Below are 18,280 nucleotides of genomic sequence, written 5' to 3' on the forward strand. Positions count from 1 at the left end.
CTTTTATGAATAATATTTTTAACAGAGGAAAAATTTGTTCAAATTACTGCGCAAGTGTAAGGCAGTTTGAGAAGACTGACTCAGGTGGGCTGGGCTCCCCTACTATAAAGTCTTACCAGAGAAGTAGGCTAGGTGCTGCCTCAGGGCTGACTATCACTGTTGTGCCTAGCATGGAGGCTGGGAAGTGGGGGGAGGGTGTGAAAGGGCAGCAGGCACTGGGAAGGACCGTGAGGATGAGATACCCAACAGCTTTCTTCCAGACTTGCCTATCTGGCTTGTGCATTACTGCCTGGGAGTGGGATAGTGAAAAGCAGGAAGATGAGAAAACCCAAAACCTGAGAATAGCCACACCTGTCCCCAGGTATGTGGTTGGCTTGTGCCTGTCCCATGGGCCTGTGCTGCAGTGCTGGGCTCTGCCTGGCTGAGTTTGTTCCTGATGGTGGACCATGATGCTCTGTTTAAATGAGAAAACAAGAGAAATCAGAATCTGTACATGACAACATGAAGACCAAGTGGATCTTAAGGAAACAACAGTGACGGTTACAGTTCCCATCTCTAGGGCTTCCACAGAACTGCACTGTTATTTTTTGGAATTGGAACAGTGATGCCCTCCTCCTCTGGCTTTAAGTAACATTTATGTTTTAAGAGAACAGCAGCCATTTTTTTATTTCACATTTTCACCCCTGTCTTTTCCATACCATGGAAACCAGAGCTGCACACATCAGTCATATCTGTGTAGAGGACAGAGCTCCAGAGGCTACTCTGTTCTAGGTTTCCAGAGCACAGAAGGTTTTCCTTCCTGACAGTTCTAACTCTCAAGATGCTGGAGCACAGAGGTCACCCTGCAAACTATACACATCTGGAACTTGCATTTCTACAGAGGAAGTTATTCTGCCTGGCACTTAGCATCAAAGATCACAAAGTCATCCAGAGAGTTGTGTGTGTGTGTGTGTGAATGACTGGACTGTAAAACCCATTCAGCAAGAGGGAAAGGAAACCATGCGTTGTACTAGAAACCTAGCTAACTACTCTGTGTTATTGAAGTCAGGGTTATTAAGAAGCATCTACAGCCGTTGATTTACTAAATCAGAAAAATCACCAACAATAATCTAAACATTTGTCATTATACCCATACCCACAGAGAAGTATAGTCTTTACACCTCATCAAAGAATGTCTCTTTGCAACAAATGAGGCCACTACAACCACAGTAAACCACAATCAATCAAAATGCTGTGGAGCCCAGCACCTGAGGATGCATCTACAAAGCATCCTTCACCAGAGACTCAGAGACCATTGTGGAAAGTGGGTGGAAAGTTTGTAAGATCCAGAGGATCGGTTTGCTGTGAGACTATGTCTCCTAGTAATGTCAGAAGTTACAAAAGTATCAACATGACTACCGAAACCTGAGCTGAGAGGGATGACATCACTGACACGCAGAAGTGGATAGGAGAGAAGCTCACGAGGCCTTGACCCACACAACTGCAGGCAACTGAGGATCTCTGGAAGCAGAAGGAGCAGTCTTCCGCAGAGAAGGACATACCCAATTAGTTATCCAATACCAAATGGTCAGTTCTCGAAACATACATACAAGTGATATTATACTGACTGAGCAGGTTATAGCTCATGCTTTTCTTGTTACCAGTTTTGAACTTCCCTCAGTTCCTGAGCCTCTAGTTTTAACATAACCCATGAAACAGGCCAACTGTCCTGCTTTAAGTCTTAAGGAAAACCTTCTGTCACATACAAGATTCTAACCAAATTTAGAATCGTCACCTGGAACAAGCCTTTCCATTTCACCTCGTGTTCAATATGTCAGTTTCTCTGTGGGATCCATCCGACTGCTTAAGCACACTGTGATCATAGTTTTTGCACAATGCTGACCACACTACACACAGACAAGCTGATAATGCCAAGTAAAGACCATGGAATAAGGGCTCAGGAAGGAACTGTGGTGTTTTAGTGTAGGTAGAGATGGCTGCAGCAGTTATGGAAACATAGCATCGAGCCAAATGGTATGTTAATACTCATCGAAGGAGCAAGTAATTCTACTTCCAGAAATTCTCATGCTGTTTTATAGGATACACATAGAAATGTGTACCACAGGCCTTTTTTTTTTTTGATATTCGGAGCTGGGAGCAATGTGGGAAGCAGACAGGTAAGACGAGGTGAACACCCATGGGAAACTACCTAGCTACAATGTGGATATGTACAGAATGCTTTAAGAACAACGCACAAAACAGCAAAAACAATATAAATGAGTCGGTCTTCACTGACACGCAAATGTTTGTGCATCAAAGGGTGAGTAATAAGAAAGTGTGAAGACAAATGCAGGCTGGGACACAAACATATGAAAGCTGCACACCTGAAAAAGATCTAGCGTCAGAATAAGTAAAGAGAACTTATAATACAACATAAGGCAAGTGAAATATGATTTGAATAGCCATTTCTCCAAAGCCCAGGAAAAGATGCTAAATTAACATTACTAGTTGTCAGTGACATGTGAAGCCAAAGCATAGTGAAATACCACTTCCCATCATTAGAAAGGCCACTATGAGAAAACAACCAACCAGAAAATAAGTGGTGTGGAGGATCTGACAAAACTGGACGCCTCCTTCATACATGGCTGGTGAGAGTATAAGATGGTGTAGCTGGCTAAAGGAATCATTTGGCAACTCCTTAAAAAGCCAAACATGAGAGTACACAGCATGACCTGACAATTCTAACTTTAGGAAAAACTCAAGAGAAATGAAATCATGCATTGCAGGAAAATATGTACAGTAATAGATGAAATTCACAATAAAAAGAAGGAACAAATTTCTATCAAATGATTAATTGGAAAGTAAAAGGATGTATATGTAATATGGACTTTATATTATTATGTATAAAAGGAATGATAAAGATTACAGTGAAGTTGAACCTTGAATGTTTGCTAGAGAAAGAAGCAAAATAGACAAGGTCCTGTACTACCTGATTCCACTAAAGTAAAATGTCTAAGAAATGTCCTGAGGCAAACAGCAGATGTGTGGTTGCTGAGGGATAGCATTAGAAGAAAATGGGAAGTAACTGTTAATGATTATGGGGTTTCTTTTGGGAGCTTATAAAATGTGAAATTAGCGGTGATGGTTAGACAACCTTGTGGATAAACTTAAACAAAAGAAAAATGATACCTCCCCCAGTAGCCCTCTAGAACAGCACTGGACAGCATGTTGTGATGAGTTTTATAACATGTGAGTTTATCTTAGTTAAAAGAAAAAAGGAAGCCGGGCGTGGTGGCGCACGCCTTTAATCCCAGCACTCAGGAGGCAGAGGCAGGCGGATTTCTGAGTTCGAGGCCAGCCTGGTCTACAAAGTGAGTGCCAGGACAGCCAGGGCTACACAGAGAAACCCTGTCTCGAAAAAACCAAAAAAAAAAAAGAAAAAAAAGAAAAAAGGAGAGATGACATGAGGAATCGTAGAATCTTTGATTGAACCCTGGAAAACAAAACAAATCCCATAGTTGTGAGACTAGGCCCCAGAATAGCAATCTCTAACATAGAACCATCCACCTATACAGCTGCAAGAGTAAGGACAATACACACTCCAGACAGTGCACTTTAAAAGATGCACAGATCAGAGTGCAGTGTGTGCACCAAGTAGGAAGAAACTGAGACCCAATGGGGAAAGAACACAAACGATGCCATACATTTTGCTCCAGTGCACATTTTTGGTGGCTGTGGTAACTTATGTCCACTGTTAAAAATAAAATGGACTTGACAAAACATTAGGAGTCAATTTGAAAAAGCAATAAAGGTTTCTATATAGTGAGCACAAACTACCAGGTGCAGCCAACTCCTGCTCCAACCTTAAGACCAAATTCCTGTGGTAAAGGCAGAGGTGCTGGAGTCAGTGGATACAGATTCTAGTCATGAATGCAGTTTGAAAGTTTTTATATGACACATGGCACGTGCCTTATCATGTCTGTGGCAAAGCAGTCCCAGATATTAAGTAGTACCATGCAAAGGGAAGATGAAGGGATGGAGGAGACACTCTGTTTTTCAGGTGACAACCCTTTCCCTCTCACAGTGAAGGCTTGGGTGGGCAGGAGACAGGTATCAGTAAGAGGCCATGTAACCTGGACCAAAGGTGTGAAAAACAGTTTCTGAAAACAGCTTTCAAGATTCACTTAACTGGGCTGGAGAGATGGCTCAGCAGTTAAGGGCACTGACTGATCTTCCAAAATTCCAAAGGTCCTGAGTTCAAATCCCAGCAACCATATAGTGGTTTACAACCATCCGTAATGAGATCTGACATCCTCTTCTGGTGTGTCTAAAAACAGCTACAGTGTACTTATATATAATAAATAAATAAATCTTTAAAAAAAAAGATTCACTTAACTGCAGGGTAACTGCTAAGTTTTACATTGAATTCAGTGAGAGGCTTGGAAAACTTAGAAATTCTATGAAGGAAATTTTTAGGACAAAAGGGAGACTTTCTATTATTCCCTGAATAAAATAAGGGATTCTAAATGTTTTCATAGTTTATAAAAATGATGGGTAATCACTGACTAAGATTTGTCTTTCATTTCTTCCTAGTGGTGACTGACACGATCATGTACCTACATTAACATTTGTCCAGAAACATCTGGGCTGAAATGTCAAAGGTAGTTTTTACTCTAAGAAAAATGTGCAATTCCGGATAACCTTTTAGAAAAATTTACCATCAATAATCAGTGGTATCTTTGAAAAATCTTTGTTCTCCCACCAAACTATCCCAGGTTATCCCAGGCATGCTCTGGGGCCAGCAGCAGCAGCAGCAGCAGCAACAGCAGCAGCAGCAGCAGCAGCAGCAGCAGCAACAGCAGCAGCAATGGCACATTCAGGACAGTGAGAACAAGCAGGCAGGAAGAGTTTACTGTTTCACAGGGGACGCTTACGGTTGGACTTTTCCTGTATGCTACAACACTACCAGCCCGAGGTGGCCTGCAGTCTGCTGGTCTCATACTGACTTGCATCTCTTCTACCCCTCAGTGCCACTGCATGACAGGCATGAGGACAACTGTACACACAACTCTGCAATGCCATGCTGGCATTGACTTTTGTGACATTTGAGTCACAAAATAAACGTTAAGGAGAGAATGCTCATAAATAAATACCCACCACAGTAGCTCAGACACAAAGAAGACTTACACAACACCTTAAAGGTAAAAACATAAGAGTAATCTAGTAGGAACAAACAAGAGGGGAAATCTGTGGAGAAATGCATTTGGGCACAGCTCTAGTTCTGAGAGGCTGAGGTGGGAGGACCACTTGCGCTCAGGAGACTGAGACCAGACTTGACAACACTGCACCATGCTGTAGGGTTGGGGGTTACAAAGCACCTGGAAATGACCTTAGGACTACAGAGGAAAACGGTAGTGTTAACACAGTATGAGGAACCTTAATTGCTATCTCTCCTCTCAGCAGTACTGGCAATCCAACCCAGGGTCTTGTACATATTAGGCAAGTGTTCTACCACTGGGCCGCATTCCTAAGGTCTGAGGAAATTTTAAGAGAGGACCTTCATAACTCTGCCTTTTCCCTCTCATTATCACTACAAAGTCAGGATAGATTAGATAAGTAAATAATAAAGAACAAGGCAAGTTCAAAAAGTTCCTAGTTAGAAATTCTTAATGACTGAAAGGCATGTTTAAAGCAAGGTGAGACATGACCCCTATGTGTTCTATACCTTGATTAGGAGCCATTCCTACAACCTCCATTCCCGCTCATACCGCAGCTGCCTAGGACAAACCTCCACTCCCAAAGAAAGCCACACATGGCACGGATGTGACATACCAGCTGTGCTGTCAACAGCAATGCCCTTTGAACTCTCTAGAGGATCTCCTCACACTCAAGCTGAGACAGAAGACATTAAGAAAATAAGATCTGAAAGGTATTACCAATTTTCACTTCTGGATGCTTGCTTCTTGATTCATATAAATAAATGACCACCATTCACCAGCTAATTTTTTTTGAGCAGTTGACAACTTTAGTCTTTTAAGCTATGAAGTGGAAAAGGTAAAGAATGAGACTACAGAGCATATAAACACCTCTCACATACTCTGGGCTTGTACTGTGTGGTGGCTTGAATGAGAATGGCCCCTTAGATTCATACGATTAAATGCTTGGTTCCCAGTTAGTGGAACGATCTGTAAAGAATTAGGAGGTGAATTCTTGCTGGAGTAGGGTGGCCTTGTTTGAGGTTTAAAAGCCCAAACTAAAGCCCACTCTCATTGTCTCTCTGCCTGCAACTTAAGCGTAATGTGTAAGCCTTCAGCTATGCTCCCGTGCCTGCCTGCCTGCCTGCCTGCCTGGCACTGCGCTCCCCTCCATTATGGTCATGGACTAGCCCTCGGAAACTTTTATATGCTGCTTGGTCATGGTGTCTGTTCACAGCAACAGAACAATAACAACAGAACAGTAACTGAGACACACTTAGACATCAACTTGGGGAAGGGTGGCCTTGTCCTCACCTTCTTCAGCAACCACTGTCAGCGTGACGGTGACTCCAGCATCTTTGATGAGCTGAACAATATTATCATGGGATAGGTCAACAATGGACTGCCCATTCACAGCAGAAATGTGATCTCCAACTTTCAGTCTTCCACAACGATCAGCTGGACTTCCGTCTATGACTCGGCCAATTTTATGAGGAATAACTGTGGCAAGAACCCCAAGTTTTCCAGTTTAGATACCTGCTAGTGATGGATTTGTCCTCATCATTATTTGAAATTTTACATACTAACATCAAAGAAAAGGCTTCAAAAACAGAGAGGAAAAAAGTATAATTATCCTGTCCACCCCTCCCACTGACCACACAGAGACTTTTTAATGTGGTTGTAACCATAGATATAGATGCTTGCTGCTGCCTTCCATTTACTAGAAACTTGTTCCAGTTTGTTTGGTTTTTAAAGCCACAAATCTTTTTAGTCATTCATTCATTCATTCATTCATTTACTGAGACAGGGTTTCTCTGTCTAGCTCTGGCTGTCCTGGAACTCACTCTGTAGACCAGAGCTTTACTGGGGTGGTGGGGGGGAGGGAGAGAGAGAGAGAGAGAGAGAGAGAGAGAGAGAGAGAGAGAGCTAAATGGCACCAACCACAGCAGAGGTGAAGGTGTAATGAAGAAAGGAAAGGGCCAGAATGAGTAGAGTAGGGAAGAGGGAACCAGATGAGCACAAGATGACAGTCCCAGAGAGCTGGTCTAGTCTGTGCTGACAGGCTCTTTCTCTGCTGAAGGCAGGGAAGGGGTGCTCCTGGGGCCTGAGCACCACAGGGCATGTCACAGCTCTCTAAAGGGTACGTAGAGCACTCCTGTGTTGATATTGGCTCCACATGTGTCCTTCTGATGTCCCTGTGAAAGGTCTTTCATCTTTTTCTTCTTTTCAGATTTATTTATGTGTATGGGTATTTTGCCTACATGTATGTATGTATACCATGCATATGTTTGGAGTTCAGAAGAGGGTGCCAGGGCCGGAAAGCAGAGTTACAGACAGTTATGTGCTGCCATGTGGGTGCTGGGAAGTGGGCCAAGGTCCTCTGCAAGAGCAACAAGTGCTCTTACCCTGCGAGTCATCTTTATAGTCCTTCTTTCACCTTCCTTAAGCACAAGGCAGGATTTGTCAAAGCCTTTTTAATACAGTTTGCCCAGGAACCCCCAATCTCACAAACTCCTGCTGGATTTTCCCCTGGTATTCTGATTTTGGGAGGTCTTATCAGGCTTAGTGGACATTCTGGCTCCAGTGTGGTCTCCTCTGATACTCAGCTGTTCCCACCCGTACCTGAATCCTGGGTCTTTTTCCTCTTTGTATATCATTATCCCAATTTTCCTAGCTAAGGGCCACTGTTAGCTATCACAGTTGTATCAGTTTTTTGTTTTTTTTTCTTATTTATGTGTGTGTGTGTGTGTGTGTGTGTGTGTGTGTGTGTGAGTGTGAAAGCTATTTTAGAAATAAGATTCTTTGGCTTTGCTGAAAGGGCAGTGACTCCCAAGAGGAATCTTTTAACAAATACAAGCTGTTTTGTGCATAAGACTTGGTAATTGGTTAGAAGTCCAGGCACAATGAAATAAATGACTGATATCTAAAATGAGTCATACTTCTATACAAAAATTAATTTGTGAGCTGGGAAGAAGGTTCAGTTGGTAGAACACCTTGTTGCAGGCTGACCTCCATTCAATTCCTGGAATCTACATAAAAGTGGGCATAGAGATAGGGGCACATGATCAAAATCCCAGTGTTAGGGATTCAAGACAGTAGAATCTTTGGGCCTAGCTAGACAGCCAACCTAGTCTCATTGGTGATCGATCTCAGACCAATGAGAGACCCTGATTGAAAGGAAGTAGACTGTGTTCCTGAGGACTACACCTCAAGCTGTCCTCTAGCCTCCACATACATGTAGACACATATGCATGCATCCTCCCAACACATATGCACACTGGTATAAAAATTAATTTCTGTCTTTAGATCTTTTTAAAATTCAAAAGCTACCTGCCAATAAAGGCTGAATATTTAGTGTTAAGAATATTTGGTTCTCCTCTCTGCATGCAGCTGTGACTACCTTGTAAGCATGTAGGGCTTCAAGCATGCTATTATAGCTGTAACTTAGTGTATTTAGGGCCTTGTAGACTGACTTGGGGGTGGGTATTGTCACAGCTTAAGACAAGTCCCTAGACATTCAGGGCATCTTGTCAAACAAGGTATCATCCAATTTGCAGTCAATGGCATTTGTACTAGGAAACAAGTCTACATTCTCTATGAGTTTTCTAGCCAAGGTCAATACTCATGACTAATGACTGATATGAATAGTGACAGTATTTTTGATGGCACTGTGAATTAGGTTTAATTTCCTGAGTAAAACATTCCTTACTAGTATTTCTAAATCATACTAGGAGTGTCCTATAGACATTAAATAGACTTTCAATTGGTTTAGAAAAATTATTCTTGGTTATAATTTATGTCCTCAACTTTGCTAGAATTATACAGTGATAGTGATAGATTTTATTTTTAAATGGAAGACAATAATGTCAGAAACAAGTTCCCTTTAGCACAAAATGAAATCAAGCCCTTATGAGTCCATTTTCCTTACAAATAGAATAATTAGAAAAATGTCAGTGTAGTTTGGGTCATGTCCTCCACCAAACATTTTGAACTGGTTCACTAATAGTATAACAGGTGGCATATTAGAAACATGTGACAAATCATATGGTAGCCCTATTGTGACATCCTAAATCGCCTGAGAAGAAATCATTCAGAAACTTGGTACACTGCAGGGTTTGTTCAGACTTGGTAAAGCACCAAACAGAATTCATCTCTGAAATCTCAGTGGTTCCCTTTTTTATCATGTGGACAGAGCAGAAGCAAGGCACTGCAGACTGGTGGTATTCGCACAGAGCTTGTCTGGGTGATGGAAGGGGTCAGATTCTTAATGTCTTGACACTTGGAGCAGAGCCACCAAAGTAGCTAGAACCAACAGAACCCTGAAAGGTCACATGTTGAGTGGACTGGGAAGTCTGTCCTGGTATTTCCTCAGAGTTCACAGAGTGTCAGGTCTTGCCTTACTTTTGTTAGTATATAGTCTGTGGACATCTGCCATAATACCACCTTTCCCATATCTATCTACATTCATCTCTGGCCTCAGTTTATCTCACAGTTTGGCATATCCAGCTCCTTAGGTCAGGTTAGTACTCTTCAACACTTATTTTCAGTAAAAGAAAAGACAGTAACTGGAAATGCCCATCTTTGTCAAACAAACCTTTTGCAAGCAGACCTGAGAAGTGCATGACAAGAGTAGCAGTGATGTGACTGCAGCACTACAAAGAGGAGTGAGCTGTGTCCTGTCGCCTACGCAGGGCTTCTCTAAGCATGTGCTCACTCAGCACTAAGGCTCACTGCGAGGATGCTGCCTGGGACTGCCTGGTCTTGAAAACTACTTCCAGAGATGTTAGTAGGAACTCTTTTTTGGGACCCATGTCACTAAAGACACATTTACCTGGGAGAAAAAAGTGATCTATGTTGAACAGGGTTCTGAGACAAGGTCCCTAAAAAGGAACAGGTTTTCTGCCTTTCCAACAGTGCACCACCCCCCTCCCTTTTAAAGCACAGCTCTGTCACTAACTGCACTAACTGCTCTGCTTCTGGGAACAGAAGCCCATCATTTACACTTACCCAGGATTCTTCTCTCTCAATGCTCCAGGACCCAGGACTTGTGACATTATTATCTAGCACTTAAGTGAAATTACCAATTTTTGATTTTGTACCTTGACTAAAAACTTTGGATATTTATAGAGAACATGCCAACCATGTGAGTCTAATTTATGCTCCCACTGATAACTAATGAGCTTCAAACACTCCCTTTCTGCTACATGTTAGTTTTTACCTCAGTCTTATATTTGTACTAGGTTTTCATATCTTATTATTATGTACTGATAAAAATTTTGGAGGTTCCCTAATAGAGAAGGTTGCTGGGTACTTGTATGTCACTGCCAAGTCCCAGCTACTCTGGGGCTGAGTCAGGAAGATCACTAAAGCCTACAAGTTCAGGAACAGCCTAGACAACATGATAAGATGCTGTCTGAAAAACCCAAAGAACTTCCCCTCCCCTCAAACTGCAGGCCAGAGCCTATAGCAACATTTTAGAAAAGCTGATAATAACAAGGGTAGTAGAAGTAATCACAATGAGCCACAGTTCCAGGATCTACATGCTTATCACAGTCCTCAAACTCAACAAGACAAGGGTGTTAGCACTGCCCTCAGTTTACAGGGGAAACCACAGCTCTTGCAGGGTAAGTAGGTAAGTCCATCTGCTATTAAAGATAGAATAGGCTTGAATAAAAGATTGTCTGATTATGAAACCTAAAATCATTTAATTAGGTCAAATATTTATATACACAAAGCCATCAAAATATTAAAGTATTTAAATGAATAAAAAAAAATTTAATAAACAAATAAATATGAAAATGTTCAAGAATGTTAGTAATGTATCTTCTTAGTGAATTTACCTATATTGCTTTGTTTTATGGTGAGCACTAGTTTCTCATTATTTTTTGCAGCAGTCGGAAGAGAGCATGTTTAATATAAAATTGTTCAGCATTTACCAAATAGTGTAAAAATCTTTTACTATATTTATTGATCTGAATGTCGGGGATTAGATTATTATATGAAATTAAAATGACCAATATGATTTTCTTTAATAGTTATTTGTTTTGAAATGTCTGACTTCCAAAGATGCTATACCAAAATTATTTCTTGTTTCATATTCTGATATAGGCTACATAATTATCTTCACAGCATCAGTGACAGTTCTAGTTCCAAATGTTACCATAGCAACTGCTCTGGGAAAATGGAACTAGTATCAGTGAGCTGTGACCTGATACTACAGTAATACCCACATTATAGCATCTTTTCCTTTTATATGCATGCATTAATTATAGCAAGATTTTGTAGTTTCCTTTTACATTTTTTTTTTTTTTACTAAGGTCTTAGTCACACCATTTAGCTTTAATCGGATCTTCTACCTAAGAAATAATCAAATCCACTATCAAAGGCAAGAGCATATTCTTATGTGGTCAAGGATTTTTATTGTTCTGACTTAGAAAAAATAGTTATTGATAAGCATAATATAGAAATATCAGTGTACTTTTTCTTACCTGATATTCAATTGCATTTCATAATCATAGTTAGGGTTCTTATTTTTTAGAAACATAAAGATAAGGCAAACATTTAATGAGCTGAATCCTAACAGCCTTATGCTTTCTAGATTACCTCTATTTTATATATACATCCATCCATCTCAGATGAGAACTCTGTTAACGCTGGCTCAGAATATTAATTTTTAAAGGGTCTAATAAAATCTTGTCTTTCAATAAAATATATATGAGAGGCAGGAATGCCTCTTATCATTCAACAGGAATGTCTTACAGTTGGAATACAATTATTATTTACAAGATGAAATAACTAGGGCATAATTGGGGCAAGGTTTTCTATTTCCCAGTTTTACTCCTTCTCAACTGCCCTCAGAATTTAATTCATTTCTACTTTAGAAAATCAGTACCCTCCAAACGTAAAAATTATTACTTAGAAAATTTAAATTGTATCTTTTTCTAAATTCATGAAATTAGATCTCAGGCATATTCCCTCAATATGGGTGAAAACTAAGGTTGTTGGGTTTTTTTGTTTGTTTGTTTGTTTTTTTGTTTTTGGTAGCATTAGAGATGCCAGAGAAATCAGAGCTGAAAGGTTTAGATTCTCTGATTTTGGAATTAAGGATTTACTGCTTTAAAAAGATACATCTCTAAGATCTTAATTCAGGTCTTAATTCACTTAATAAACCCAGAAAACTGGATGTTCCGGGAGAGAACAGGCTATAGCAGCCCTTACCTCCTGGGGGCGGCTTGCTTTTAGAAGTGAGGATGACAAAACCAAACCCTTCATTTTCTTTTCTCTGTAAGATGACATCATAGGCCTCTTGTGGGGCAGACCTGGTTGGAAGCTCTGCCCGATTCAGGCGAGGAGATCCGTTCTGTGAGAAGGCTTGAGGGCTTTCATCCTCAGGTTGTTTCTCTATAATAAACATCATGTTTTAATATTTATGGAAAACAGTGTAGAAAATAGTTAAGTGCTAGATAAGTATTTTAGTTCTAGTCTAAAAAGTAAATTTCACTTCTAATAACATAAAGAATAGAAATGTAGCATGCTGCTCCTCCTCCCTGAGAATACTGGGCCTAATCAAAGCACAGGTGCAGGCAGCAGAGGGTCTATCTGCCTCCTAAATACTTAAAATATACAACAGATAAACTACACATGACCTAATGTCATTTCATTTTCGAGACAGTTCTTCAAAACCTCTACAAGATTAGCTAGTTAAAAAGAATTGTTGAGCTAGTGAGTTAGCTCACTTGGTGAAGGCATTTGTCATAACATGCATACAATAAATAAATAAGTAAATAAATAAAACTAAAAATAAATAAGTTATTTTTAATAAATGAATTACTAGAGTTGCTTTATTTCTTTGACAGTTATAAAGTTTTAACAAAAGCAGATGATAGAAGTGACACAGTACATTTTATTTAAATGAACTGTAATATAATTTACTCAAGAGATTGATGGTCATAGATGTTAGTGGAGGTGAAAGACCACAGAATGCTGCCCCAAACCATCTGCTCTCTACCCAGAGTGTTTCTTACATAGGTGCTTTATAACTAAAGTTTCTTGGTTGGTAAGATCAGCTGAGTTCATCATGATACCCCATGTGCAACAAGCTGTTTGTGTGAATGGCAGAGTCTTCTGGATATAAAGTCACATGGAATCCCCTACAAAGGGCAGTTAGCCTATACCCTTTTGTTGCTTTTCAATGATATATAAGAATTACAGAGTCAAATGGGAGCTTTAATTGACTTGGAAAACAAACAAAAACAGGGAAAGGCTTTTTTCTGGGACAACCTGGTCAGACATCACTAAGAATCCTACATTACTTAAAGACACATGTATAAAGTTCCTTTAGCTCTATATTTGCTCGATGTTAAGAATATTTTAGCTCCTAAGAAAAGAGCTCAGTTAGTAAAGTGTCTGAGCCATGCTGGGGAGGCAGAGACAGACAGATTCCTGGGGCTTGCCAGCCTAGTCTGTAAGAAAGTTCCAGGCCAAAGAAATATTCTGAGAAAAACAAAAGTAGATGATGCTTTAGGAATAACCCCTCACCCTCAAGATTGTCCTCTCTGTGCACATGCCTCCCACTAGAGACATGAGCACACAGGCACATTTTTGAAGACTATCGGTTAGAATCTATAGTATACCAACATCCAGTTACTACTGAGAAACCAAGGGTAAGGGCTCTTTTCCTACTGGAATGAATTACCTCGGTCTCTAATAATAACAAATAACTAGAAATTTCCATGGCACATTCCCTGGGATACTTTTCAGGTTTTTACTGACCCAGCACAACCAACGTGAAGCAGCAACACCGCATGAAGATCTACATGAAGCTGCACTGGCAGGCCTTTTGTCACATTGCTGCAATCTAGCTCGGGAATGGACCAGGGAGTTAACACGTGTTCAGCATGAGGTTTGATCCCCAATACCAAACAAAAGTGGGCAAGTGATACCAATACCAATAGTGCTCAAGTTAATTACCCTTTACTGATATCGACTTGTCAGGCAGACTTTTTCCTAGATACCACAGTGATAGATGACAGTAAGTAGATCAAAATTCATCTCTTCTTAAGGCTTAATTTCTTGTGCTACTAAACTGGACAGCTCACAACACTAAACTAGCGCGTACTCTCCCTCCCTCTCCCTCTCTCTTTCAGAGCAAGAATTCACTTATAAAATCCTATTCAGCAGGTCATGGTTGCACAGGAGAACAGATCTCTGTGTAGGCTAGCCTGGTCTACATAGTGAGTTCCAGGACAGCCAGGGCTACCCTGCTTTAAAAAAAAAAATCACCCTATTCAGTATTCACAAAGGTGTTGATAAGAAACTATAAGATCAAGCAGGGTGTGGTGGCACACACCTTTAATTTCAGCACTTGGGAGGCAGAGGCAGGCAGATTTCTGAGTTCAAGGCCAGCCTTGTCCTGTCTACAGGACAGCCAGGGCTACACAGAAAAACCCTGTCTTGAAAAAAAAAAAAAAGAAAGAAAGAAACTATAAGATGTGTTCATATTCTATTGTCATGGTTTATTTAGATAGTGGGCTCTGCAATTAAAAGTTTTAAACCTAGATCCATTACTTCCTGCCTGTAAACCTTTCTGTCAATGACTGCACATGGTAATAATTACACTATAGAGTCTGGGGGTGCAAAGGAAATAACTGATGCATATAATACATAATGAGCACCAAAAATATTAAATTATATTACATCAGAACTTGCTTTTTTAGTACATATGCATGTGTATTGGCATTGGCATGGGCACAAATGGAGACTCTGTATGTCAAGGTCTCTCACTGGCCTGGAGCTAACCAACTAGGCTAGACTGGCTTGCCAGCAAGCCCTAGTGATTTCCCCTCTCTGCCTCCCCAGCAATAGGATGGCGCCAATAGTCATAGCACCATGTTTGGCTTTTTATGGGGTTATGGAGATAGAACAAACACAGGACCTCATGCCTATAAGGGTAAGAATTTACTGGCTAAGTTATCTTTCCTGGCCCTGTACCAAAATTTTCTAAAGAAAACATTCTACTATATATGAATATTTGGGATTTTATCACAATTAAGCTTTTTGATATATTCAGGTAGGGGCTATCTTAATATGATAAAATAACTTTATTTATATTAAAAAATTTAAACTGATACTCCCATTTACAGTAATATATTAGTAAAATTGATTTATATGATAATGTAGCAGACCAAAATTTATTTCTACTTTGGAAATCTATTTCTGGATCTTTTACACTACAAAGCTTTCTGCAATTGGCTCTGAATTATCCCCAAAGTGTCAGCATATATACTGTTGAATATTGTAGAACACCCTATAAAACCAGAGCAAGTGGATTCCTAACTTTGAGTGCTGAAAAAGCTTTACCTACCTCCATAGAAGATCTTCCTCCTGACAGTTAGCAGCACGTGTCCATTTCGAGCAGCAGTAGTCATTAAGTCTAATACTTGCTTGTGTGATTTTCCTTTAACAGGAATCCCATCAATACACATCAATTCATCAGCAGCACGGAGCCTACCGTCTTTTTCAGCTGCTCCCAGGGGAATGATGGCCCCAATATATATCTGTAAGATAGCACAATATAGATTGGTCTATACCATTCACTAAGATCAGCTGAAGAGCTAAAGAACTAATCTATGAAAAGGCATACTTCAGAAAGGTGGTATTTCAGAAAGTACATATTCTTTAAAGTGGTACTTCAAATACCCACACTGTGTTGTGTAATTCTAGAGCCCCAGCGTTGAGTCCAAGAAAATACAAAGCACCCCCAACTTCTCCATCACTACAATGTAACAAAACAAACAGACATGCCTAAAAAGAAAAAACTGAAGAGAAAGATGTTCTACACATTGTTCACAGCCATCAGGGTCATTCTTATGATTCTCCCATATATACCATGGTCAATAATACAAGTTTGGGCTATATAAGCGAGTAATGTTTCTTGTCCCTAAAATATCAGAGGGCACATAGAGGTATTAGAGTCTCATGCCTGCTAGACCCAGTTCATTCTGTTCTCCAGCAATTAGAACCCTGTAATTTTATGGTATTTTTAGAACTACTAACCTTGATGCTTAAAAGAGAAAGGTTGTTTACAAGTGATTGAAGACAAATTCTTAAATTGTCTAAGTGAACATTGTGACTATCGATAAAATAGAAAGCAATACAAAATTCATATGCTATCAAAACCAAAGTATCTGACATTTGCTCTGTGAAGAGCAATGGGCCTTAAGCTCTATGTCTCCAATGATCAATGTCATTGTAAGCTATATTATTAATTATAACATTTAGATGCTATAAATATGATACAGAACTCAGAATAGAACTTTCATATTTAAAGGACTAAATTTCTAGGAGTAACAAAGCAGGACTTCTATATTATATATAACAAATATAAATGTTCTCTAGATTGTACTACTTCCCTGACACTCAACACTAAGGCAAAATATAAAACCAAAACGCACTGTGTTTGTTTTATAAATCACTCCACATCAAATTCTGGACTTTAAATGCTTTATAAATACAACCCTTGCATCTTCTAGAATTTGCATTATTTTATATTTTGCTAATGCCAGAGCCAACAAGAACACAATAGGCACCATGCCAACTTTCTATGGAGTAGTCTGAAGACTAGCGACTGTGGGAAGGCAGACATTGGACTATGGGGTTCTGAGATAAGGAAAATGCCTTACACTCTGTCTAATAAAGGCAGGCAGATTTAGTTCAAATAAGCATTTTCTCTGAATCTAGGAATCAAAATCAGAGACCTGTGCCTGCTAGACACATACAGATCTATCACTGAGCTACAATTCCAGCTCCAAATAAGCTTTGTTTACTTACAAAGAACAGAAGGAAATTAGTTGATATTAAGTTTAGAGCTAAAAACTCAAGTTTTAAATTTATGATGTTTGTTTGGTTGTTGTTTTTTGTTTGTTTGTTTTTCTGAGACAGGGTTTCTCTCCATAGCTTGGCTGTCCTGGAACTCACTCTATAGACCAGGCTGGCCTAGAACTCAAGAGATCTGTTAATGTATGGTTTTTAAGCTTGTGCCATACTACGTTAATTTAGGAGACAACGACAGACATAGGAACATGGTATTCATGTCAATAAAATTATTTATTAAAGGAAAAAACCCAGTAGAATTTTTTAAGGCATTTTTTATTAGATATTTTCTTCATTTACATTTCAAATGCTATCCCAAAAGCCCTTATACCCTCCCCTGTCCCTGCTCCCTAACCCACCCACTCCTGCTTCCTGGCCCTGGCATTCCCCTGTACTGGGGCATATGATCTTTGCAATACCAAGGCCCTCTCCTCCCATTGGTGGCTGACTAGGCCATCCTCTGCTACATATGCAACTAGAAACACAGCTCTGGGGGTACTGGTTAGTTTATATTGTTGTTCCTTCTATAGGGTTACAGACCCCTTTAGCTCCTTGGGTACTTTCTCTAGCTCCTTCATTAGGGGCCCCATGTTCCATCCAATAGATGACTGTGAGCATCCACTTCTGTGTTTGCTAGGCATTGACCTAGCCTCACAAGAGAGAGCTATATCAGGGTCCTGTCAGCAAAATCTTTCTGGCATATGCAATAGTATCTGGGTTTGGTGGGTGTATATGGGATGGATCCTGGGGTGGGGCAGTCTCTGGATGGTATTTCCTTCCATCTCAGCTCCAAACTTTGTCTCTGTAACTCCTTCCATGGGTATTTTGTTCCCCATTCTAAGAAGGAGTGAAGTATCCACACTTTGGTCTTCCTTCTTCTTGAGTTTCATGTTTATTGCAAACTGTATCTTGGATATTCTGAGTTTCTGGGCTAATATCCGCTTATCAGTGAGTACATATCATGTGAGTTCTTTTGTGATTGTGTTACCCCACTCAGGATGATATCCTCCAGATCCATCCATTTGCTGAAGAATTTCATAAATTCATTCTTTTTAATAGCTGAGTAGTACTCCATTGTGTAAACGTACCACATTTAATGTATCCATTCCTCTGTTGAGGGACATCTGGGTTCTTTCTAGCTTCTGGCTATTATAAATAAGGCTGCTATGAACATAGTGGAGCATGTGTCCTTCTTACCAGTTGGAACATCTTGTGGATATATATGCCTAGGAGAG

General features: G+C 40.0%; 1 protein-coding gene across 1 annotated transcript in view; it reads right to left on the reverse strand.

Moving 5' to 3' along the window:
- Magi3 (membrane associated guanylate kinase, WW and PDZ domain containing 3) overlaps nt 1-18,280 on the reverse strand; it is a 192,090-nt gene that overhangs the window by 9,567 nt on the left and 164,243 nt on the right. The window contains exons 14-17 of the mRNA XM_021159113.2: nt 15,538-15,730; nt 12,393-12,575; nt 6,489-6,674; nt 352-454 (exon numbers count right to left, since the gene is read on the reverse strand). Coding sequence (XP_021014772.1) covers nt 352-454; nt 6,489-6,674; nt 12,393-12,575; nt 15,538-15,730 — 665 coding nt within the window. The remainder of the gene's footprint in view (nt 1-351; nt 455-6,488; nt 6,675-12,392; nt 12,576-15,537; nt 15,731-18,280) is intronic.

This window comes from Mus caroli, chromosome 3, assembly GCF_900094665.2.
Source record: "Mus caroli chromosome 3, CAROLI_EIJ_v1.1, whole genome shotgun sequence".
NCBI lineage: Eukaryota > Metazoa > Chordata > Mammalia > Rodentia > Muridae > Mus > Mus caroli.